We start from the raw sequence: 24,564 nt of genomic DNA, 5'->3' as shown, positions 1-24,564 counted from the left end.
TGTATTCTTCAATCGCTTCCCAACTCATTTATTTTTTTGTGGGTGTGTGTGATGTGCATGCATATGTATGTTTGCATTTATGTGCATGCACATGCAGGTGTGTGCATGTACAGAGATTTACTGTGTCCTAAATGCTGAGATTGCAGGTTGCCACAGCTGCCCAGCAATAGCTGAGTCCTGGTGTTCTGAACCCTGGTCTTCAGCAGCATTTCACTTGATTCCCCATCTTCCCTCCTGCATGTATGTATGTATGTATGTATGTATGTATGTATGTATGTATGTATTTAGAGACTGGATCCTTCACTGGACTCACAGATCAGATCAGGCTGGCTCCCGGGATCCACCTGTTTTTGCCTTTCCCGAGCTGGAACTACAGGTGTCATGGCACTGGCGGAACGCAAGACCTCATGCTTGCCTGGCAAGCACTTTACTTAATAAGCCACCTTCCCAGCTCCACCTAAGGTCACCTGAGTTTGCAATACCCAGCTCTTAGAGTTGTACAAGCAGCGGGGAGTGGTTGGGAGAGAATGCTAATTTGAGAAAAGAATCTGATCAGAGATTAAAAGGAGAGATTTTGGGTGCGTTGGGGGCATTTTCCATGAATAAAATAGTATGCTGTAGGGACGAGGCATGGGAGATTGGGCCTCCGGAAGGATGAGGGTGCATCGTTGTTCCCATTCTGTCGCCATCTCTGCTCGTTGGCCCCACCTGCATCCAGGCTACAATTTCCGGTTAATGAACAAAGCTCTTCACACCCGGGTGGCTTTGCACAGCTGCTGCTTCAGCCAGGAACCCCGCTTCTTCCGCTCTGCTTACACACCTTCCAACCCAGCTATTCCTTAAACCCTCACACAACAGAGCTCGAAAGCTCTGCCTGAACCATACACGGCCCCCCAGACCCCAGGTCTTTAAGTAGCCTGGTAGTTTTCTGAGGTCCCATGGAAATCGAATGGATAGGTGGAAGGATGAATGGGCAGACAGGCGGGTGAACAGATGGACCGGTAGTTGAATGAGTGAGTGCATTCTGAATAGAAGGGCTCGGATTTATTTTTCTTCTTTGAAACAGATCCAGGCTCCGCCCCACAAGTACAGGCTGGAATAGTCTGGGACAGTCTGGCCCCACGGGGACCAAGCAGCTGGACCAGGTGACCCTCTGTGACTCCCCCGAGCCCTCTCTAACCTCGTTCTGGCCCCCTCCTGGGCTCTGACCTAGAAAAGAAGCTTGTGCCAATGAAAGGCGGGCGTTAGGACCCGGCGTGGCCGGAAAGCAGGCGGGGCATCGCAAGTCTCCCGCGGCGGGGGGGGGGGGGGGGGGGGGGGGAGGGAAGGGAGGGAAGGGGGGAAAGAGAGAGAGGGGAGGTCCAGGGCTCGCGGCGCCCCGCGGGAGGGCGCGGTGGGAGTGCGCGTGCGCGGGGCGCGTACCCGGCACGGCGGACAAAGGCGCGTGCGGCGGCGCGCGAGGCGGAGGGCGGAGCGGCGGGCGGGCAGGTACGCGCCGGCGGGAGGCGGAGCCGCGAGGCCGCGATGGAGCGCAGCCCGGGCGGGCGCCGGCGCTGGAGCCCGAGCGCCGGGCGGAGCGGGAGCCGAAGCCGGAGCCGCAGCCTCAGCCCGCGCCAGGCCAGGGCAGGAGCCCGCAGGGCCGGGCTGCTCGCAGCGGCGGCGCCCGAACCCCCCAGCGGCTGAGCAGTGACCTCCATCCTCGCACGCGGCTGCCGGGACGCAGCGACCGATCCAACCCGGGTCCTCCAAGATCTGCTTGCTACAACCGTACACCTCAAGACACAGAAAGACCCAGCCTTGGGGCGCTAGGCACCCCATCCCCGCTGCTCCGGTACACAGGGACCCCAAACCTAGGACAGCGAGATCCTCTTGCTAACGAGAAGCCACGGGCACCCCAAAGCCTCGGGACCCGGGCGACCAAGCCCCTTGCGACGCCTTCAGCGTCCCGGCTCATGGTGGTGGTGGTGCCCTGAGCCCCTCTCGGGCCGGGCAGACGAAGATCGACACGGCGCCCAGGCCCCCTGCCGCGGCGTCCCCGCGGCCCCAGCCCAGGTAAGTGGGACCCAGGTGAGGGGCGGCAGGTGAGTGACACCGAGGTCCCCAGAGTCCCGCAGGTGGGGAAGGAAGTCCAGAGTGCGCGCTCCCCCTCCTCAGCGTCGCCATGGAGCCGAGGCTGAAGGACGTCTCTTTGTGTCTCGCTTGGAGGAGCCGCCCCCTCCTCCTCTCCCTTCCCCCACCTTCCACCCCAACCCTGAGATTTGGGCACAGCTTCGGACCCCGGGAGAGAGTAGTTGCGATGCTCTGGAGAGGGGGAAGAGGGTGGAGAGTCTCCCCTGTATAGCGAGCCTGGAACATTAGACCTTAGGTCCTTTGAAGAATAAAGAGATGTAGATATTCTCTCCCAAAGGCCAAGCTGAGTTCTTAAGTGACCCCTCCGCCCCAGGAGAGAACATTTGGGGCACCCAAAGGTGAGAGGTGTCTGTATTCTGCAGCTTTGGGTGACAGCTAGGGCTTTGGGTGTGTGCCTTTGTTTGAAAGGGCAGGGAAGGGGCGTGCTTGAGAGAATGAGTGGAAATCTCTAATTTTCGGACTCCCATACCCCAACTCAGGTCTCAGTGAGACTCCTTACCCAGTCCCTCTTTGTGCTCCCTGTAGAACAGGGAGAGGACAAGCTCTCTCAAAGTGAACAGCTAGTTTTTGGGGAGGGGAGGTCCCCTGAGTGAAGAAGCCATTTCAGGTCAGAGCACCTTTCTGTCCCTTTAAGCCCCAAGGACAGCAAACCTGAGTCTCTTCCCTTTTCCTGACCCTGGGGACACCTAGGGCCAAGTCCAGGACTGGGACACTGTGTCCTCTACAATGCAGGAGTGAGTCTGGGTTCTTGCTTAAGCTTTCCAAAGCATCTACAATCAAGAGGTCCTCAACAAAGTCCTAAACTCCAGGACCCAGGGGAAGCTGGAAGATCTTGGGAGTGTTGTACCCCAAGAAGGGGCAGGAAGGTTTTCTCAGCCTTCCACAGACAGGTGCAAAGTCAGGTAGACAGGCTGGGGAAGGCAGGACCCTGGACACAGAGCCCTGTAGAAGTTTCTTTGTTCATGTATTTATCCATTCATCAGAACCTCTACAGTGTCTGAAGTTGCAGCCCTGGAGTCTGGGGCTCCCTCTCATCTTTTCCTGACAGATCCTTGGGCTGTTCTGTTTGTCCAGACCACGTCAGACCAGCTGCCCAGCCCTTGGCCCCTTGGCCGTGAGACACCTGATCCCCCATAGCGGACTTGAGCGACTGATGCCTCCCCATCACCACTACCTGAACTCTTCCCCGCTGCTGGCTTTGTCCCATGAGTGAGGATGGAGCCTGGGTCAGCACTCTTGCAGATCCTTCTGCAGACTCAAGGACAGTCAAGGCAGCCACCCCCAGGAGAGGATGTGCGAAAGCCAGTTGCCTTGAAGATGAAGTGACCTTGATCAAGCCTGTGGCATTTCCCAGAGAGACTGAGAGTGAACTACAAACTCTGTAGCCAGCATGGTGGGTTGAGATTGAATCCAGACTATCAGGAGCATTTAGGGGTGTCCTAGCCACCTTGGAAGTATATTTTGTGCAGTGGGTTGGAGCCCAGGGCTTCGTTACACGCTCCACAGGCAAGAAAGCGGAAGCAGAGGCTGGAGAGCAGAAGTAAAATGACTGTGAGCAGAAAGAACCATTATGAGACCAGAAGGGGACTGGCAGGAAGACTTTCTCTGCTTGTTAACCTGCAGCGGCTCCCCATTGAGTAGCCCTAATAAAGTAGCTCCCAGCTCTCTGCAGCCTGCCCTAATTTGTGCCTTGAGCACCCCCACGATACCTGGCTCAGCTCCATGGCTCTAGTTCTTTATCATATAAATTCCCTCCGACCCCGAGCCCTACTCTAGGACGACTTGGCAGCCGTTTCTACCTCTACCTCCGTTTTTGTTCTGGCTTAGACTGGCACATAGTAGAGAGCCCAGTCTAGGTGGTTGGTGGATGGGCAACTTAGTGCCATCTGTTTCCCTGTGCTGTGAGACTGCACTTCTAGGGTCAGCTTTGGGAGATGGGGGCAGTCCTGTTCTGGCCACACCAGCATGGTTGACCCTGCAGCCTGACATCTTAGCGTTTGGAGGAGTCAGCTCAGAGCTCCAGCTTGCAGATTAGTGCATTTCACATGTCTGCATTTGTTACTGATGCTCACAAATTCTTGGAAGATTTCACATTCAGATGTCAATTTGGAGATCTTCCTGAAAAACCAGGGGATACAGCAACTGGAGGCCCAGAGCTAGAGGATGGCCCTGCTGTTTGGACAGGGCACGGGCTACCAGTTGTCCCAAGAACTGCTGACCTGTTCTTTATTGGTGTGAACTTAGAGCCTAGCTGCTGACCTCCAGGTTTGTCAGGTAGAGTGGAAGCTGGAAAAATGATTGCTCAGCTCTGGCTATACCTGGTCTACCAGCATGTGCTCCCTGGCACCACTAAGGCTGGCTTAGGACGAGCAGAGTGCCCACCCAGGCTTGTTAGGGTCAATAGTGGGAGGAGCTAGGACTTCCCCAGACTGGCCCCACATTCCACATACCTCCCCATAGCGCGTACACACACACACACACACACACACACACCACTAGAGGCACAGGCATAGCCATTGCTAGGAGTAGTAGACCAGGGCTTAGGTGGAGTCTGACAGAGGGCTTGGGAATGGCTGCTATTGACTTCAGTTTACTCCTCTGTGCAGAGAGGACGAAAGTGGCGGTTCTCCAAGCTTCCTGTTCTCAGGCTTTCCAGGATTGAGTTCTGTGCTTTGAACAGGTGGCCTGGGTTGAACCTTGGGTAGAAGATGGTGGTCATGCACGCCGCATTCAAGGTTCTATCTCCAGACAAGCAAACAAAACAAAGTAACCTTGTTCCTTCCCAGCTTCTGACATTCCCCAAGCATGAAGCTGGTGGCTGTTGCCAAATAACTGGACCAGAGCCAGATGCCAGCACCAGGCCCTACCACTGGCCTCGGCTTTGGTAGGTACGCGATCTTCCTGGACAAAGGTCTGCTGGAACCAGAGGTCAGAAGAGATGGCAGAGTGCCGTGTGGAGAGCACCAGCTCTGGACTCGCCCTAGGTTTGGGATGCACTTGACTGCTTTGGGCCTCAGTTTATTTATCTATAGAATGGGGTTAACACTGTGTAGGATGAACTAAGCCAGAAAGGAGCCTAGGCCAGAGACTGTTCAGTCTCGTTAAAGGGACACTGCAAGGGATGGCCGAGCTTCCTTTGGGAGCTGCTCTAGAGAATGTAGGGCTTGGGGTGGGGGGAGCAGTCATTGCTGGAGCTGGTCGTTGGCAGGGCTGCCGAGCTCTACAATGGGGAGGAAAGAGGACCCTAGTCCAGTCTTGGGGACCTGCAGCAGGTCTGTGGCGTTAAGTCCGTGAGAGGAAGGCCCCTTTTACCTGCTGCTTCTCTCCAGAAGAGGGTCTTTATAACAGCAGAGGTAGTCAGAGGCTTTCTGTCCCATGGTAGATGTTCCAGGTCCCCTTCGTGGCCACCCATTTCTGTCATTTGCCCAACGCTTCTAACTCCTCCCACTAGGAAGCCATGTCATTGATATCGGGCTCAGGAGGCAGTGGGACAGTTTCTACTGTCAGTCTGCAGGGTCAGGCTCTGGACAGATTTTCATTTTACCCCTAGGTCAGCACAGCATTGAGTCCGTGGCAGGGTTTGCAGGGTTTGAGTCCGGCTCTCTGTCCACCGAGGGTTTGTGTTGAACTGGCCGTGGCTGCCTATCCAGTGACTAACCTGACCTTGGACTAGTCAGTTCTTGGGGGCCTGTGTTTTGACTGCAGAAGGGGTGCTCAGCACTCCCGGCAGTGGTGGTGCTGGCGAGGGGTCCTCGAGCCGTGAGCCAGTCAGGCAGGCTTCAGCCATGTCTAGAGGCATTCTAGGTCTTCCTTCACTCTGGGCTACCACATGCAGGTGAGCTGACCCCAGTCAGGGGACCTGCTGTGACTTCCTCAGCCTTGCTCGCTCGCACTCCTTCTCTGCAGCTAGAATATACCAGAATGTACCAGCTGCTGCTTCTGGGCTTCCGGTGGGAGACTGGGCAGGGCTGGACTGGATATCATAGAACAACCTCTTTGGCTTGTCAGACCTGAGAGGATGACCTCAAAGAGCTTATGCAACTCTCCCCACTGGGCCTGGCCTTGGGCAGGGTCCCTAACGCCTCTGCCCCAGCTCTCTCTTCTGTAAGAATCGTAACGCTTGTCTTCTGGGGCTGCTGAGAGGGCCAAATAGATGTTTGTAAAGTACTGTGAATATCACCTGCGGCACCCCAAAGGTTTGCCTCTTAATATCAGTCCTCAAAGCCCTGGGCAGAAAGGGATGGCAGCTCCTCTTTTAGGGATGAAGTGGGTCTGTGGCCTAGTGTAGTGGCACACACCTTTGATCCCTGTACTTAGGAGACAGAGGCAGGCAGATCTCTTAAGTTTGAGGCTAGCCTGGTCTAATAGTAAACTCCAGGCCAGTCAAAACTTCAAGTGAGACCTTGTCTGGAAAAAAAAAAGGAAAAATTGGGGTTCTGATGTGAAGGGCTTTCCCCAAGGCTCTCTCTGTCCTGGGGTTCAAGAAAGGTTCTGGTGACTTTTATCTCATACCAAAGCACAAGGCTTGGTGGATCTGAAGTCCTCTGGGGCTTCACCTGGGCGCCAGCCTGATCCAGGGGCCTGCAGCCCAGCTGCGTCAGAGTCTCCTAAGGCAGGGCCCAGGTCAGGGTCACATGCTGTGCCTCAAGCCTCGTAGAACAAGGACTTTACAGGACTTCAGGCTGCTGAGAGGAAAGCCACTTCCTGTGGTGTCTTCAGGGTCCCCAGGCTCCGGCCCTTCTCAGATCTGTTCTACATACTTGGCAGCTTCCTCCTTTTCCTTGCTCGCTGGCGGTTCCCCTGGCGGTTCCCTGGCATGCGCCTTGCCTCACATGTTTCAGCATCAGTGCCCTGGCCATTGTGCTTCACAGTCCGAGCTCTCGAGCTTGGGTCGCAGGACTCCCAGCCACTCTCAGATGGGGGCAGTGCCGAGCACGAACCCGTGCACAACCTATCCTTTTGAAATGTTTTAGGATCAGACACAGCATCTCTAAGCCGAGATCAGCTGTGTGACTCAGGATAGAACCACGTAATCTTTTCATTTGTGCCTCAGTTTCCTTGGCTGTAAAGACACAAATAGCTTCTCTCGAGGGTATTGGAGGGTTAAGTGAGTCAGTTTTTCTAAAGCAGTTTGAAGTGGCTCGTGAATGGAGGCTTCTGTAAGCACTACATGAACTTGAAGCATTTTAAACCCATTTCCTCTCCTGTTGGAGCCCAGGGCGTGTCAGATGGGTGCTCTGAGCCATGTCTTTAGCTCTTACGCCTATCTAACTGGGAGAAATCGAGTCTCAGAGGACAAACAACTTGCATAGGACCTGCTGTGCAAGGACTGGCAAGGACTGGTAGTGAGCACCTGAGCCTTGGTGTAGATGTGACATTGGCTGCAGGCTTGTTTGTCCCTCTAGCTCAGAGATCTGGGACTGGGGAGAGAGCCTCTGCTCAGCCAGCTATCTCTCTAGCAGTCACCATTTGTTCACTGGGAACAACCTAGCTAAAGGCACTGGCCCATCAACCACTCTATTCCAAGTCCTGAGTGCTAGTTTGTCTGCATCATCCAGGTCTTGAGTTTTGGAGGCCTTGACAAACCCTGGGCCTGCTCATGGCCCTCTTTGAGGACCCTACCCCTCAAGACTTGGGGCTCCCACCTTCCACAGGGCCAGAGAGGCTAGACAACCTGTTTGGTAACAGTCACCAACTTAAATGGCTGCCAAGGCTTTGCCTAGAGAAGGGATAGACTGCCGGGTAGAAGAGAGAGAGGGAGGGAGGTTCTAAGTCAGTCCTGAGTCTTACAGCACAGAGGTCTCTAGATGGCCCTGGTGGCAAGGACAGTGGGGAAGGTTAAATGTCATAGCTTGACCCAGGAACACTCCTGAGTCTCCACTCTATAGATCTGGCAAATGAGGAGGATGAGCCTGATGATCACAGACTATTTCTGACTGTAGCTGGCTTAAGAGTAAGATTTAGCAACAGAAAGATGGCCTCTGTGTGTGGAATAGAAGGGCAGATTTGCCTGCACAGTCAGTGGGAGAACTAGACCTCAGGTCTCTCCATCTGGCTAATTTTTCCTAAGTATCTGCTTCATGCCAGGCATGTAAGAAATGCCTTTTTGGTCTTCACTGTAGCCCATTGTGCTCAGTGGCATTCTTAGCTCTGCCTTGCTGATGACCAAGCTGAGGCATCTGCAGGGGCCCAACCTACCCAAGGTCACGTTGCACAGTGGCAGGATTTGCACCCTGAAGGGGGAGACATTGAATAGCCTCTTCTTCCTTTTGCTTTTTGGACCAGGATATAGTACTCAATGGGTTATGCATGATTGCCAAGGGACTGGGGCAACCTAGGCATGGTGGCTGTGTGTCTGTATACACAACACTGAGGAAGGGTCAAGAAGATTTTGAGTTTGAGGTCAGCTTGGGCTATTCACTAGCAAGACCCTGATTCAAAAGTTAAAACAAAAGAGGGGGCTTATCTAGATTCCCCTGTGTCCTAGGACGCCCAGCCCTCAAGTATTGGATGTAGGAACAGACCTATGCTGTGATGATATTCCTGGCAGTGAGCTGGAGGGTCCAGGTGCAGACAGACTGTGGTCCTCGGCAAGCCAGTGTCAAGGGTAGGGACAGCCCTGAGGGAGGCCATTCAGGAGCACATTATCACCAGAGTTGGATGCCTGTCCTGGGCAGAGGGGATCCTGCCAAGCACAGGCTTGTAGGGTGTAGAATCCCTAGAGATGGGGTTCTCGTGCTGAGGGCAGTGAGGCAGGGTTTTCATTTGCCTCCTCTAATAGCACCTGTTCCCTGGCCTCAGACAGCTGTCCCTTCTGCTCCCCAGACCATGCAGGGTCGAGCCTGGTAAAGTTTTATCCTTCCTTTCCTCCTTGCTCAGTCCCCACCTCCCCAAGAGATTCAGTTGTTCAGTCAACAGAAATTTACTAAGCACCTGCTTTGTGCCAGGTGCCATGCCAGCTCCTGGGGACCCCACAGTGAGCAAGACCAGACCATAAAATCCCTGCCCTCTGGGTGCTTCAGTTGAGTGGGAGAAAGACACAGTGAATAGATGTCATCACAGTCAGTAAATTATGTAATGCATTCACAGGTGCTACGTTCTACTGGGGAGAAATAGAGCAAGGGGTGGAGGAAGGGAAGGTGGGACGCGGCCCTAGTTTGGAAGGTGTCACCCGAGCGGAACACTGACGAAAGATGCATGTGGGCATTGAGGGGAAGAGCTGTTCAGGCAGAAGGAACAGCTCCAGGCTGGGATAGGACTGCTTGGGAACAGCAAGGGAACAGCAGGGAAATGGGTGGGGATGGGGCAGAGCAGCGAGTCACGGACTGGGGGGGGGGGGGGGACAAGGCCAGTGGAAAGACTGGCGTGGGATGGGCTAGGAGGGAGTGGAGAAGGGGGTGACTCTGGATGCCGTGTCTAGACAGTAGCCTGGCCCAGGGGCACACACCCACAGTCCTAGTTACTCCGGAGGGTGAGACAGAAGAATTAGAAGTTGCAAGCCAGTTTGGGTCAAGGTCGAATACCATCACTACTGCGTGGGTTCTGGAGTTACTTAATATAAGTACATGCAAATGAAAGCCCTGTTCTTATTTTCCCCCTTGTCAAAGTAGCGTACTAACTGTGACTGTATCCGGTGACCTGGAGCCCAGAGGGCAGGGTACCTGGTGACTGCTTCTGTGTTCTTCCTGAGGCAGACTTCTTTAGCAAGGTCCATCAGCATAGCCACATGGTCCAGAGCTCTCTGCAAAAATTCCAAACCCCACATACATGCCTGTTTCTAGGAGTTACGTACAGATACAGTCAAGTCTACTGAGTGTCAAATTGCTTCTGTGCAAGGCCACTTACTTTTTTTTTTTTATAGCAATAGCATGAACACTGAAGTGTCTGCAGTTCTCCTCCCCCTCCCTCCTGCTGCCCCGCTGGCTACTCTTCCCCAAGTAGGCCCTTTAGAGAAGCTTCTTGGGTGCTGTCCAGACCTGTGGTGCTGAACACGGTTTGGAGGGAGACCTGGGCCCAGAGCTGAAGGCTAAAAGTAAAAGAGATGATACACAGGCCAAGAAGCTAAGGATTCAGTCCTGGCCCTGAGGCCGATGGGCCCTGTGACCGTGGGCAGGTTCCTCCGAGCCTCAGCGTCCTGCTCTGTGAAAAAGGAGTTGCCACAGAGATTAAATGGCAAAATAACTGGTAATTTTTACTACTTCACTTGAGAGGTAGTAGAGCAGTGGTTAAGCCTGGACGATGATAACCTGGTTCCACTACTACCTGGATGGGTGATTTTGCTATAAGGATACTGCCAAGCTAGGCCTGGTGGTATATACTTATCCCAGCAACTGGGGAGGCTGAGGCAGGATGGAGGACAGCCTGGGCGACTCTTGTTTTAGAATAAAGAAGGCTGGGGGTGAACACTTGCCTGGGCTCTATCCCCAGCATTAAACACGGACAGAAAACAGTGCCTGTGCCTGAGTTTCTTCATTTGTAACTCGGAGACAGTAATATTCTGCGCACTGTGAGGCAGTGGAAGGATTTGACGGATCCTTGGGAGACAGCTCATCGATGTCTCTGTTGGTATCTCCAGCCTGTCCACAGTGACCAGTGCTCCTCACAACTGCTTCTCTCATGCCACCTGGACTTGGGGCTGTCAGAGGGCGATAGCGCTTCACTCCCAAAGACATCTCGGCTCCTGCCACGGCCTGCCACTGGCCTGTGACTGGCCATCAGTCTTTCTGTCTGCAGAATAGGGCCAAACTACAGTCCTTCACGTGGTGCTAGAAAAATAACTGTGTGCCTGCAGGGTCATATTCAGGAAAGCCAAGATATAAAAAGTTACAACTTCCAAACACGTAAGGAATTATTCACCGGCATTTGTCACCCCCTGGCTCAGGGCTGGGAATAGCAAGATGATTAAGGCCGGGGCTGGCTTTCAGGGAGTTTGCGGCTTTCTCGGTGGGTTTTAGGTACACTCGTCTGGAGTCTAGCTTGAGAGTTACATAAACTCATCAGCTGGCTTAATTAAGCCAGAACAGACATCCCATTGATTCACGAAACAAATGTCCAGGAGTATAACTGGCCTTAAGCATGCCTCGTCAGCACATCTCTACTGCTTCCCTGTCAGGCAGGTTTCCCTGTCGATGTGGCTGGCCAGCTTCCAACAGCTGTAGCCCTGTGTCCTCTGGCTTAGTGTCACACCAGAGAGTGAGCTGCTTCTCCACGGCTCCAGCAGACGTCCCAGGGCTTGACTGCAGTGGGTCACCATTGGGCACATGTCCATCTTGAGGCAGATGGAACAATGGGTCCCTGAGTGAGTTGGGCTTGTCCCTGATGGCAGTGTAGAGAGCAGGGCAGGACTGCTACCCACAGAAGGGGGGGGGGGCAATGCCAGGCAGGGCAACAGAACATGGCTGTCCAAGGAGCCTCAGCCGCACTGCAGGCCAGATGTGCTGCTGCACACCTGGAGTCCTTGCCCTCAGGAGGCAGGGGCAGGAGGATGGAGAATTGAGTGCCACCCTGGCAAGACCCTGGCTCAAATAACAATCCAGTGATCCAAACTCCATTGCAGCTATGTGAGCAAGACAAAAAGTGAGTCAGGTCTGACTTTCAGTCTGGTTTTGGCGGGGTGTGGGGCACAGCGCAGTGGCAGACTTGTAATAAGTGCCACGGGCCGTTATCTGTGTGTGACTGAAAGAAGTGCAGACAGAGAGAAACGGTGCATCTGATGGGGTCGGTCTACCGACTTCTGAGGGAGGTAGCACGAGGAAGGCTGGCGTGTGGAGGGTCAGGAGAATGCATCTGAAGAGCACCTGCCTGTCACTGATGGAAGGGGCAGAGGTCACTGGGCTGCCCCCACTCAGTTCTGACATTCTACCACACAGCTGTCCCCTCACAGGGAGGGTGGGTAGTCATAGCCAGAGAAGCCAGGCTTGTGTTACGACACCCCTGGGGTTTGCCCTTGCGTGGGACAGGGCCTGAGGGAGGGGACCTGGACATAGGACAAAGAATCTTGGGACTCTAGTGTAAGGATCAGGAAGGCTCAGCTGGAGCCAGGCATTGTGGCTTGCTCCTGTAATGCCAGCCCTTAGAAGTCAGAGGGAAGCGGATCACAGGTTCCGGGCCAGCCTGGTCCACTTAGTCAGGGCAAGAAAAACCAAAAGGGAAGGCCTAGTCCCGCCTCACCTCTCACAGCCCGCCAGCCCCACAGGTAGGCTTTAGCCTCGTTGCACCCCCAGCGATGGGGGATGCTTTGCTCTGTACCGCGTTTGCCTTGCAGAGCCCCACAGGACAGGGGCTCCAGGTCTGGGTCCAGCTCTGCCAAGTGCCAGCTCTGCGTCCTTGTGCGCCCAGCAGCTGCCTCGGTTTGCTTGGTGCTTCTGCCACCACGGGCCTCTAACTGGGTGGTTTATAATGAGCAGATGCAATTCTCACTTCTAGAGGGCAGGGCATCAAGGCCAAGGGCATCCCATGGTAGAAGGTGGGAAGGAAACAGAAAGACTAGGATGAGCCTTTAAAAAGAACCGAGCCTTGGAGTAGTTTCCAAGGTCTATCTTCTTGAAATCATACTTTTTAGTGTTTTTGTGTATGTGGTGCGTGTGTCTATGGTACGTTTGTGGTGGGCATACACATGCTTAGTGTGCACGTGAGGGTCAGAGGACAACTTTGTGAAGTCAGTTCTCGCCTATCTTAAAGTGCCTGTGGGCATCACACTCAGGTCACCTGACTTGCTCTGTACGCACCTTTACCCACTGAGCCGTCTCACCTGCTCTGCCCAGGCCTCTCCTCCTCCTCTGCCTCTCAAGTGCTGGGATTAAAGGTATGTGCCCTAACATCTGGCAGGATGTCAATACCGTTAAATGACAGAACTGAGTGTGGTGGCCCAGGCCTGGAATCCCAGTACCCAGAAAGCTGAGGTAGGAGGAACAAGAGTTTGAGGCCAGCATGGGCTATGCAGGACACAAAAAAGGCAATTAGGTTTCGCTGTTGGACTTGAAGGGTATTTCTGTAAAGTGAGAGTGTAGCCAACACCACGTGCTGTGATTGTTACTTTACTTAAGTCTAGCCCACCATGCTTAGAACACCCAGAGTGCTCAATAAATACAGTGACACCATTCTCCCACTGACAGGATGAGGCAAGCCCTCCTCTCTGCAGATGGGTCACCCTCCACCCACTCCTGCGATTGCATTTTTGTCCTTGATCTCTGTCACCATTCTTGGGAGTCTGGCCATGTTCCAGGCAGGTGCAAAACATCGTTCTGTCTACTGACTGCATAGCCCTTCCTGAGAATAGCAGTAGTTGTTGTGACAAGCCATGGTTCAGGGGTGGAACACAGTAGAAATTCACAGAACAATACAGGGTGGGTAATCTTCACCCCTCCTCGGGGGACATCTAGGAGGGGCCCTGTCACATTTGAGGGTTTGGCTGTCCTTTGCTCGAGTCAGCATCCAGAAGGCTTCTGCAGTTGGAAAAAGTCCTGAGCTGGCAGTAACACGTCACTGTGTTCACATCCCGGTGTGGGGGGAGCCAGCCACATGGCCACGTGAAGGAAGCTGACGATTGTGACTTTGTGATGTAGAAGAGGAGACTGATAGCAGCTGGCTGGCCGCCACAGCCACAGCCAAGTGACCACACTCGTGAGCCACTGCTGTTATCTGTAGGACAGAGAGCCTCATTCGATAGTGACAGTGGCTGTCCGGTTTGCACACTCACTGCAATCGTTAACGTGTTCATGGGTGTGTAAGTCACAGCACAGGTAGGCTGCTTCTGTAAAGCACTGGCAGCTTCTTGCCCTCCCCTCAGGGTTCTCGTGAGGACTTAGCAAGGAAAATGTTGCCAAGGTGGTGCTGCTGCATGTGCCTGCATGTTTGCACGTCTGTGTGCATGTTTGATGTCTGTGTGTGCATACGCTTATGGCTTGTGTGTGTTTGTCTCTGCTTATGGTGAGGTAGGAGAGTTCCGAAGCTCTGTGAGCTGGGTTCTGTGCTGGGTGTAGCATCACTGGGTGGCACCCAACCTAGGCTGCCTGCCAACAGGAAGTGGTAGGCGGTTCAGTCTTGCTTCTTGCTTGGGAAACCCTCCCCCATTTTGGTGGTGCTCCAGCATGTGGCAGAGCCAGGACTGCCATGCCTGCGCACTAGGATGTCCGACTCTGTCTCCTGGAGTGTACACATCAGATGGTCAGGACAGCAGCCCAACATCTCCCTGGTGGGCGGGGAAAAGTTCCAGATCACTACACAGATGGGTATCAAAGCCAGCAGAGACACACCCTGGAAGGACTCCACCCAAAGGGTCTCTTGGGGCTTCAATCACCCAGAGTGGGGCAGAATACCCTGCTGAGCACCAGCAGGGAGGAAACAGGTCAACAGAGACCTCTGTTTTCCTGGTGGCTGGGAGTTCAGAGGCACAGTCTATAGCTGAGTGTATTCAAAGGGTGTGTGTCAGCACCTGGAGGACAGTAATCCCGTAATGTCAGACATGTCTCTGTCCCTCCAACCACTCGGGGGCTAGACAGGCCGTGCGTCACCCAGTTTCAAGTTGTCACATAGCAGGAGCCACGTGGCATCGCTGTGAGGATGACATGGGTATCCTTGGCAGAGGCTCCACCCAGCGACTGCAGGATCTGGGTGTATTGTTCCCAACACTTGTCTTGGGAAAGAACTGATTTAAAGGCTGGAGTTTAGATCCAGTTCCAGAGTTAGCTGTGCTTCTGTGGGTAAGCCGCTTGGTCTCTGTGCTCCCTTTCATTGAGGACTAACAGTACTATTCCATAGCGTTCAGAAGAATTGTGGAGTCCTCACGACGGGTTGGCTGCAGTAGGCATGGTTGAGGTGTTTTTGTTTAGTGTGTGAATGTGTAAACTGAGGCCATGGCCTGGCCGTAGGCCACTCAGCTAACGTGGTTCACAGAAGGATCCAGACCCAGACTGTTCCAGGCTCTTGCCATCTCTGTACCTCCCCACTGTGCTGCTAAGATCCGCTTGGTAACTGGGTCAGAGGCAGTGTGTACCTGAGGGTGACACAGCCGCATGGGACAGACATGTGGATCCAGTCACTGCCTCCTGCTGACACCTTGTGAGAACATGACTGCAGGAAGGGGAGGGCTGGGAGGCCCCAAAACTTACCCAGTAAATTTAGGCTGCAGTACAGCGTGGGTTGGGATCTGATCTGGCCTCTGCCCTCAGGAGCTACTGGCTTGTTGACAGGTAGGCACAGCTGAGACATCTTCCCCGACCTGGTCAGCAGGAGAGGCACAGATGTAAGCTCTTCAGTGCCAGGGATCTGCACCTGCTGGGGCAGCAGAGGTTCATAGAGAGGGACCCAAGGACAGTGGCACTTGAGAGGTCAGGCGGGGGAACAGGAAGTAGAAAGTAGAGGGTGCTTAGGAACAGTGGCCGGTCTAGCAGCTTCTAAAGTTTGCAGAGGCAGTGCATTGGCTTGACTGCCTAGAGGCAGTTCTAAGGCCCAGGGTCAAGCACTTGGAAGGAATAAAGCCTCCTACAGCTGCCAGTCAAAGTCCCAGTCGACACAGAAACCATCTGAGGTGACCCAGCAGAGCTGATGCTCTTAGTGGGGGAATAGTGTCAGAGGCCATCCGTCCGTCTCTGTCTCCAGGAGTGTACATATACCAGATGGGTCCGACAGCAGCCCAGCATCTCCCTGGGGGTTAAGGAAGACTCCAGATGAAGAGGGCTGTCTATTCATCAGAAACCCTCAAGAAACCCACACTGTCCTTGGAAGGTTAGCGACAATGGCCTGGGGACACCTTCAAAATTGGTTTCCCTTTCCTTTTGAGATGAAGCTAGCTAACTTGTCTTCCTCACCAGGTAGGTGGTGGACATTTGACAGAACTCATGGTCCCTGAAGATGAGAGAGACTCCCCTCCCTAGTTCCCCAATATACCCTAATCGTGACTGTGGCAGAATTGTAGCCTAGAACTGGGTAGGACTGTGGAAACTGGCAACAGAGCCCAGTCACATAGAGAAAGGGGAAGCCGGACTGGGTTTCCCACCATCCTCTAGGGTTATAAAAACATAGCCGTGCCGCAGACTAGACTCCCAGGTGATGCTGTGGTCTAGAGTCAAAATAAAGCTCAGAAAAGGCTGCAGCTGGGGGCGGCACGGTTCTGAGAGAACAGGGTCTAGGAACAGAGCAGGTTCGTGAATGGAGAGAACAGGAGCCTGGGGAAGTGGAAGAGGTGGGAGCCGGTGCAGGGAGGGGGCCTCTCGCCTCAGCCATTGCTGAGGATGGCACAGATGGAACTCCGCCTATGGCTGGTGGGAGGCCAGGAAGTTCCCTCCTGATGTTCCTCCTCTCTGTGTGAAGTGGGAGGCTGGGTCGTGCTGCCTAAAAGGAAGGGAAGGCAGGGGAAAGGGCTTGACCTGGAAGGGCGTGGCTGGCCAGGGCTCATGGGGGTAGTAGGGGTTACTACCCCCGCTTCCAGCTGCATGGAAATGCGCAAATAAGCATGGGTGTCCTAGCAGCCCTGAAACCAAGGAGCGACTCTTACCTACTCACTTCATGGAACCTGGTCATGGCTGTGGCGGAGCCTGTCTGGAGCTGTGACTGCGGACTTGGCATGGCACACACCTACAGAGCACTTACTGTGTACCAAGTGCCTCGTGCCAAGTTAAACCTCGCAGTGGCTCATGGGAAATAGTTCTGTTAAATCTCTTGATAGATGAGGAAGTGGGCACACATGCGACCTGCCCAAGGCTGTCCGACTAATAAGTGGCATTTGGTGTTCAAACCCAGCCTGAGCTTACAAGCCTACAGGTCATGCCTCATTTCAGATGGAGCAGAGGACTCGGTATAACTGTGAAGTGGGCAGGGGGACTGGGGTGAGAGGCTTAAGGGAGGTGCATGAGAAGCAGCTGACAAGAGGGCGGGCTGAGTGCCGACTTCTGGCTGATAACACTTATGCACAAGAGCACACCTGCCCAGCGCGCGCGCACACACACACACACACAGAGCTAAGAGAAGGTTCTGGATGGCTGCCTGGAAGATAGGGATGGAGACAGAGCAGGCTTACATTGGGACAAAAGGAAACTCTTGGGATGACGGATAAGCTCATCATGTTGATTGCAATGATGGATTCATGAATATTTATGTGTTAAACTCATCAAACCATGCCTTAAATATGTAGTTTATCATTTACCAAGCAAACCCCAGTAAAGCCACAGAAAAATGAAGCAAAGTGTGAGGTGGAAAGCAGAAGTGAGAGCCCCACGGTGGGCATTGGCTTTGACCATCACAGTCAGTCCCCGCTCAGCCTTGGACTTCAGCTGGGGTGGTGCCGTACCCCACTCGCCATCCTTGAAGGGCAGAGGGTGGTGGTCTATATGGAAACACAGTAGCCGTGAGGGGTGTGTGCATGAAGATCATCCCTGCTGTGAACATAAAGGGGCTCAGGCTGGGACTGTAGAGGACAGGCAGGACTTCTGTGGGACAGGTCCCAGGACCATAGCTATTGTATGTACCAGAGGGGATTGTGTTTTCCCCAGGGGAGCCATTGGTCATGGCTGCGTGTGTTGTTACTGTGTGGCCACACTGGCTCTCTCTCGCCTGTGTGGGGTGAGATGGGGTGGCTGAGGTATTTGATGTGGCAGAGGCCATCATTTATTGGCCCCAGCCCAGGATCTTGAGCCCACTCTGCCTCTCCCTGTGAAATGCTGTTTGTATGATCATCGTGTTGATTGTCCATCTCTCTGATGCGTAACCCTCGAGGGCAAGGATTCTCATGTGTTTGTACAGTGCTGGGTCCCCAAAGGCTCTGATGTCACCTGGCAAACAACAGGTGCTTCATCATTATTTGTGACTAAGGCTAGGGCTATAGGTTAGTGACAGAGCGCATGCTAAGCACATGCTAAGCAAAACTATAGGTTTGATGCCCCTCCCCCAGCACCGCCCACAACAGAAACCCAGAACTTGTGAATGGGAACATATGTGTGGCTACTGTTTTGTGGCATAAACCTGTGTGCTTGCTGGATACTGTGTGGGCTAGTGTGAGACAAATGGGTCTGTGACACACAGTGCTAATGAGGGACAGTGACTATCTGAAGAAACTTCAGGGATGGTATCAAGATTAATGGTGCTTAGCATCCTCAGTGGCCCAGCCGGGAATCTCCTAGGTGCTGGGGATGGGTGGGAGGAAGATGGCGAGGGGCCTTGTCACTCATCATGCCGTACCCCACAACAGGGAGAAGATGAGCGTGGGCTGCCCTGAGCCTGAACCGCTCCACTCCCTGCCTTGCTGTGGGCCGGGGGCCGCCCCTGTACCAGGTGCAGGTGTGCCCCTCCTCACAGAAGACATGCAAGCGCTGACCCTACGCACGCTGGCTGCCAGCGACGTTACCAAGCACTACGAGCTTGTGCGGGAGCTGGGCAAGGGGACCTACGGGAAGGTGGATCTGGTGGCTTACAAGGGCACAGGTGAGTGTTGGTAGGGTGACAGGGTATTAAGGTCAGGGACATGCCTGAACAGAGGGCCAGCAAGGGGGCAGAGCAGAAGGAATTGGCAAAGTGCCTAGACCATTGCTAGGTTACTTTGGGGCCATCTGGTGCCTTTGAGACAGATGAGCCCAGGGACAAGATACTGCTGAAAGTGGCACTTGAAGAACATTGGTGACATCTGACGTAGAGGAGCTGGACAGAGGGGAGGACAGGTTTATGGGGGCAGGACACCTTATTTAGAGGGTATGGGGAGTTGGCCCTGTGAGGTTGGGCTGGACATGTTTCTCCAGTAAGGACACAGCCCCTGAAGTTAAGCCAGGCAGGAGGAGTCTCTAGGACAGAGAACTAAGGCTGCAGGAGGGACACTTGCATGGGTACGCCTTAGTGCTTTCCGTGTGACCCTGGGCATGGAAGCTGTTTCTTATTTAGGAAAGAGGTGGGGCCTGTGATGTGTAGCATTGTTGCGGTTGTGTAGCTGTGAGCCTGGTAGGGTGCACAAGCCTGCCCAGCTCTGGGGGCTAGTTCCTCATGGGGGTTCTCTTAGTCACCCATTGGCAAGCATGGGATGAGCCTGTTGTGTGTTGAATCCTGGAGACACTGGTGCAAGGCAGGGCCCTATGCTTGGGAGTCGTGTTCTAGCTAGGGAGATAACTATGACAGATGAACAGACTGGATGTCAGGGAAATAGCTCAGGTAGAGGCAGTAAGCCTTCCTGCTATTTTCAACCAAGGGCTGTGAGGTAGAAGACGGATGTCAGCCCCGCTCCCCTTGCTGGACCTAGACAAGTCTCCTCTTTTTACTGGGTCAGTTTTCCATCTGTGCATGAGGACATCATGCTGACTACGGCCACTAGCCTTATTGCAGGGACAGGTTGTACAGCCAGATGTGGGCATGCATCTGAGAGAGGGTCTCACTGTTGTTGTTGTTGTGGCCCTGCCAGGCACTAAAATGGCCCTGAAATTTGTGAATAAGAGTAAGACAAAGCTGAAGAACTTCCTGCGTGAGGTGAGCATCACCAACAGCCTGTCGTCTAGCCCCTTCATCATCAAGGTCTTCGACGTGGTCTTCGAGACTGAAGAGTGCTACGTCTTTGCCCAGGAGTATGCACCTGCGGGGGACCTGTTTGACATCATCCCTCCTCAGGTACTTCAGAGAGTGGCACAGAGAGGGCAGATGGGCTTTGGGGCTGCCAGAGTGTGAAATCCTGGAAGGACTTGGACTGGTTGATCAACCAGTAGGCTGGGTATGGTAGTGCATGCCTGTAATCCCACCACGTGGGAAGTGAGGCAGAGGCAGGAAGATCGTGGGTTCTATACCTTCTTGGGCTGAGTAGTGAGACCCTATCTCAGAAACACCGGAAGTGTAGCTTAGTGGTAGTGTTTGTGTAGCATACATATGAGCTCAGGTTGACTCCTCAGCACTGCAAATAATAAACATGCAAATGAACAAGCATTGAGGCCACAGATGTGTCTCTGGAGCAAATGGGGGAGGATCCTAGTGCTTGATTGGGATCTTTCCACTTGGGTAAAGTTCGAGGACAGAAGCCACGGAGCAGAGGAACAGGCAGGTATCCTACTGGGTTGGGAGGAGGACAAGCAGGTTCAGAGGACAGCAGGAGAGTTGTGGCCTCGAAGTGGGCAGGTGACAGGGTCTGAAAGAAGGAATTGGGGGAGGGCAGGCGGTCCTGGCTACTTCTGAGCAGCTCTCTCTGTGCCCAACAGGTGGGGCTCCCGGAGGACACGGTGAAGCGCTGTGTGCAGCAGCTGGGGCTGGCGCTGGACTTCATGCACAGCAGGCAGCTGGTGCACCGCGACATCAAGCCCGAGAATGTGCTGCTGTTTGACCGTGAGTGCCGCCGTGTGAAGCTGGCTGACTTCGGCATGACGCGGCGCGTGGGCTGCCGTGTGAAGCGCGTGAGCGGCACTATACCCTACACAGCGCCGGAGGTGTGCCAGGCTGGCCGCGCTGATGGCTTCGCGGTGGACACGGGCGTGGATGTGTGGGCATTCGGCGTGCTCATCTTCTGTGTGCTCACTGGCAACTTCCCGTGGGAGGCTGCCTCGGGTGCGGATGCCTTCTTCGAGGAGTTCGTGCGCTGGCAGCGGGGTCGCCTGCCCGGGCTGCCATCACAGTGGCGCCGCTTTACCGAGCCAGCGCTGCGCATGTTCCAGCGACTTCTGGCGCTGGAGCCTGAGCGCCGTGGGCCGGCCAAGGAGGTCTTTCGCTTTCTCAAGCATGAGCTCACATCCGAGCTGCGGCGGCGGCCTTCGCACCGTGCACGCAAGCCGACTGGGGACCGCCTGCCGGGGTCCCTGCGCCTTGAGGCTCCCGGGCCACTCAAGCGCACTGTGCTCACCGAGAGTGGCAGTGGCTCGCGGCCTTCCCCACCCAGCGTAGGGCCCGTGGTACCAGTGCCAGTTCCAGTACCCGTGCCTGAGGCTGGTCTGGCCCCGCCCGCACCCCCGGGCAGGACCGACGGCCGTGCGGACAAGAGCAAAGGGCAGGTGGTGCTGGCCACAGCCATCGAGATCTGCGTCTGAGCCGCTGCAGCTCAGCTGCTGCAGGGAAGCCGCGCGCTCTAACCCGTACTGGGGACAAGGAGCAGCCGCTGCGCTGTGCGGCAGTGGGAAGGAGTAGCGTAGACTAGGAGGCCCAGACACCAGGGTTGGTGGTGGGCTGGTGACATAGCTAGTAAATGACCATGCGTATGGCCGGCCTCAGCCTAAAGGAGCTGAGGCCCCTGACAAAGGCTGGGAGCTTGTGGGCCAGACTCTGAGCTCTGGAACCTGAATACTCCTGGCGCTTCATACCCCTTGGCAGATAACCCTAAGTAATATTCCATCCAGACCTGGGCACAGAAAGGGGGCTTTGGTGTTGGGCAGATATGGGCGTGAGATCCTTAGAAACTGGCTAGGGACAGGCACTGGGTTCATAACAGTGGTGTCCAGAAGGTCAGAGGAAGAGGCCAAGCCCCTTATGTAGCAAAAGTTGTGTGCAGGAATAGACCTGAATATCTAGTGATAGCCCTCACTTCCTCCTGCTGATGGGGACTTTGAACCCAGGAGGGAGAGCTATTAACTGCAGCCGTGAGGCTTTTGGGAACAGAGCTCCAGTGTGTCCCCCTCCTGGGAGTAGGGGAGCAGATGGCTGGGGAGCAGGAGGCTCGGCACCCCTGCGTCCCTAGGTGAGGGGTACATGCATGGCCCAGCCGCTCCTTCCCCCAGCACTCCACAAGCAGGGAAAACAACTGCGCCACTTACTCCTGGGGTTCTGTTGGCTGGCGTCACATGTTGGCCTCGGTTCTAGGCCAGTACCTTCAGGAGCGGAGCACATCACGGCTGTGACAGGACATCACTGAAGTGAGGAGGGAGTGTGACGTGTGTCTGCTGACTTGAGTGTCCAGACACCTCACCGGGCAGCTGCCCAGAGCCAGGCCTCTGTTTTACCACACTCCTCAGGGAATCCCAGGAGATGCCTGCTGTTGGCGCAGGTTCTTAGGCAGTGAAACAGGAGGAAGTCACCCTGCCCCAGCTCTCCTTTGGGACCCCTGCACAAGAGGCTTAAGGAACCCCTGCAATAACCTCAGCACAGGGAGGCTGTGCCTTCCGCCTGGCACCACCCACCTGGCCAGCCGGGGTTGCCTCTCCTAGGGTCCCTCCAAAAAGTTCCGGGTCACTCAAGGAGGTTCCATCTTGGGGCTGGCTGGCTGGCTACAGGGGGTACCAACCACCCCTCAGCCTGGAGCCCCCACCTTCACACACACCCTTCCTCCCACCACAAAGGGCTATAGGTCTCCCTGCCCTGCCTGAGTCCAGTTTACAAACTGTGGTTGCTCCAGGGCCCGGTCCCACTCTCCTGGGGTGCCACCACTTCCCTAGTGGACACAGGGCCCACATATGCCAGGTAAGTAGCAAACCCCTCCTCCTGCCAAGAGCCGAGTCTCAGAAGGCCCCCATCACTGCCCTGACCCCCTGGGGCCACCAAGCCCTCCTTCCCAGCCGCTACTTCTCCTCTTGCCTTAGGCCTCTCCACCCTGATCTGCAATAACAAGGAAGCGAGATTCCACAGTAGACATCCCGCATCCCATAAGCACCCTCTCTGTTGAGATCTGTGTGGGAGGCTTCTCCCTTGTAGTATCTAGGATGGTAGTCCTCAGAAGAGACTTTAGGTACGTAGTCCAGCCCCACTGTTGAGAGGCAGCAACCAGCCTGACCTGGAACAGGACTCAGACTGGGTCAGCCTCTGCTCCTGCCACCGCTGGTACTGTCTCTATCGGTTGGGTTGGGACCCTTTGCCCCTTAGGAGAGGTGTTGGTTACAGATGTTTACCTCAGTTTGTCACTGTTGAAGAAACAAATAATAATAGCAAAAAATTAGTAACACAATAGACATGGAGGCTTAGAAGATAAACCACAGAGGAACCTCCCCTTTGCAATTTTTCTGTGAAGTACAGTTTGTTCACGTACGCACACATATGTGTGCATCTCTGTTTCACCCCAGGGCAGGCCAAATCATCTATTTACACCTGTCCCAGCCTGGATGTCCCTCACACTGCCCCCTGTCCTTTGGTGCTTCCCAGGGGCCCCTTTGAGCTGGCTTTTGGGGTATAGGGGAGCTCCCTGGATGGGAAGTGAGGCCTCAGGTTAACCAGAGGTCTCCCACCAGGTTCTGTGAGTAGAGAGCCCTATGGCTGGCTGTGTGACTTTTCCTGAGCCCACAGGACAGTCTTGGTGGCTGGCCTCAGTGTCCAAGTCTGGGGCAGAGCCTGGGTTGTTCTCAAGCTGTAGAGCCTCACACCCCTGTCTTGCCTCTCCTACCCCATGTATTTGTAAATACTCTGGCTTCCTTTGGCCCTGAGGAGGTTTTTAAATGTGTTATTTACTTCTCTAACTATGACAATTGCTATAAAATAAAAATTTAGAAAAATGTTTGTTTCAGCCGCAGGGTGGGAGGGGACACATCTTCATTCATGGCACACTCTGAGGTAGCATCTGCAGTGTCCAGGCCTCTTGGCCTATCAGGCCTCAAGTGGACCCAGGCCAGAGCTGAAGGGGGAGTATGCTTCCTGAATTTTCTGTGGGAGGGGCAGAGAGCCTTGTCCTGGCTCGGAATTCAGCTTCAGCTTGGGCTCGTGCAGCCTGGACGAAATAGAAAGCTCCTGGCCACTGTCTTGGCAGTATTTAGTGAGCACCTTTGGTATACATGCCAGTGGCTATGAAAGTGTACGGCAGCAACCGTCTAGTGACAGACGTGTGTAGCTTTGCAGCTCTATAGGTTCCTTTTCCCACCTTTTGTCCTTCTGGTTTCACCCCCATCGCTAGATAAAGGATAAAGGGGAGAGGGAGATCCCTGAATCTAATTTTTGTTTCTTCTTTGACCATCACTACTAACAAATTGCAACCAACCCTCCCTGAAAGATCACCAACCACCCCGCCTCTCAGGGCCCTAGTGTTTATGGACCCTCTGAAAAGAAGTCCAGCTATCACACAATTGCAGAAACTATCTGCAGCTGGCAGAATCACACCCCAGCTAGAGCACGAGGAAATCATAGTCAGCTGCTGTGGACAGTCTGAAGCAGCCCACATCCCACACCTGGAATGCAAAAGAAAACACACCCTTATATTTCTCTGATTTTAGAGAAACCAAAATTCCAAAATTGTCACTACAAGCATGCCATTCACAGACGGCCAGGGCTTGGGAAGGCACAGGACTGAGCTCACCAGGCTTTGAGATGCCCAGGGAGGCTCTGGATAGACAGACAAGCCAGAGAGTTCTCAGTTAGCTGGGCTAGGGCACAGTGGGGTACTAGAGTGGTCTTAGGGCCAAATGAGTTGACACTGGAGTGGCTGTAGGGATGTATACTAAAAATACTCACCACTTACCCACTGTGCCAGCAGAACAGTGCCTGCTCTGCCGTCAAACCCTGTGGTATCAAGAATTGACCACCAGCACAGCTAGCAGGCCCACTTTTGGATACAGCACCCCTCCCTTTCAGCAG

The 24,564-nt window shown here is 54.4% G+C and overlaps 1 protein-coding gene across 6 annotated transcripts; it reads left to right on the top strand.

Moving 5' to 3' along the window:
* Positions 1-1,418: 1,418 nt before the first annotated feature.
* On the top strand, positions 1,419-23,494 carry Sbk1 (SH3 domain binding kinase 1). 6 transcript variants are annotated; one of them, XM_052199651.1, is made up of 6 exons: positions 1,419-2,052; positions 3,205-3,523; positions 4,917-5,014; positions 18,314-18,546; positions 19,508-19,710; positions 20,289-23,494. In XM_052199651.1, exons 2-6 carry the CDS (start codon positions 3,521-3,523, stop codon positions 21,105-21,107), a joined length of 1,356 nt encoding a protein of 451 aa, XP_052055611.1. In that variant the 5' UTR covers positions 1,419-2,052; positions 3,205-3,520; the 3' UTR covers positions 21,108-23,494. The 6 variants fall into 6 exon arrangements, with proteins under 6 accessions (XP_052055611.1, XP_052055621.1, XP_052055631.1 ...); XM_052199661.1 differs by having other exon boundaries at positions 4,917-5,018; XM_052199671.1 differs by lacking the exon at positions 3,205-3,523 and having other exon boundaries at positions 4,917-5,018.
* The last annotated feature ends 1,070 nt before the right edge of the window (positions 23,495-24,564 follow it).

Source organism: Apodemus sylvaticus, chromosome 1 (genome assembly GCF_947179515.1).
Source record: "Apodemus sylvaticus chromosome 1, mApoSyl1.1, whole genome shotgun sequence".
Classification (NCBI taxonomy): domain Eukaryota; kingdom Metazoa; phylum Chordata; class Mammalia; order Rodentia; family Muridae; genus Apodemus; species Apodemus sylvaticus.
The sequence above is the reverse complement of the archived record's forward strand: the minus strand, read 5'-3'. Positions and strand labels throughout refer to the sequence as shown.

Coding starts and splice junctions, on each gene's coding strand:
- Sbk1 (XM_052199651.1), top strand. Junction 5,015..18,313: donor TACCACTGGCCTCGGCTTTG/GTAGGTACGCGA, acceptor ACCCCACAACAG/GGAGAAGATGAGCGTGGGCT. Junction 18,547..19,507: donor GGTGGCTTACAAGGGCACAG/GTGAGTGTTGGT, acceptor TGGCCCTGCCAG/GCACTAAAATGGCCCTGAAA.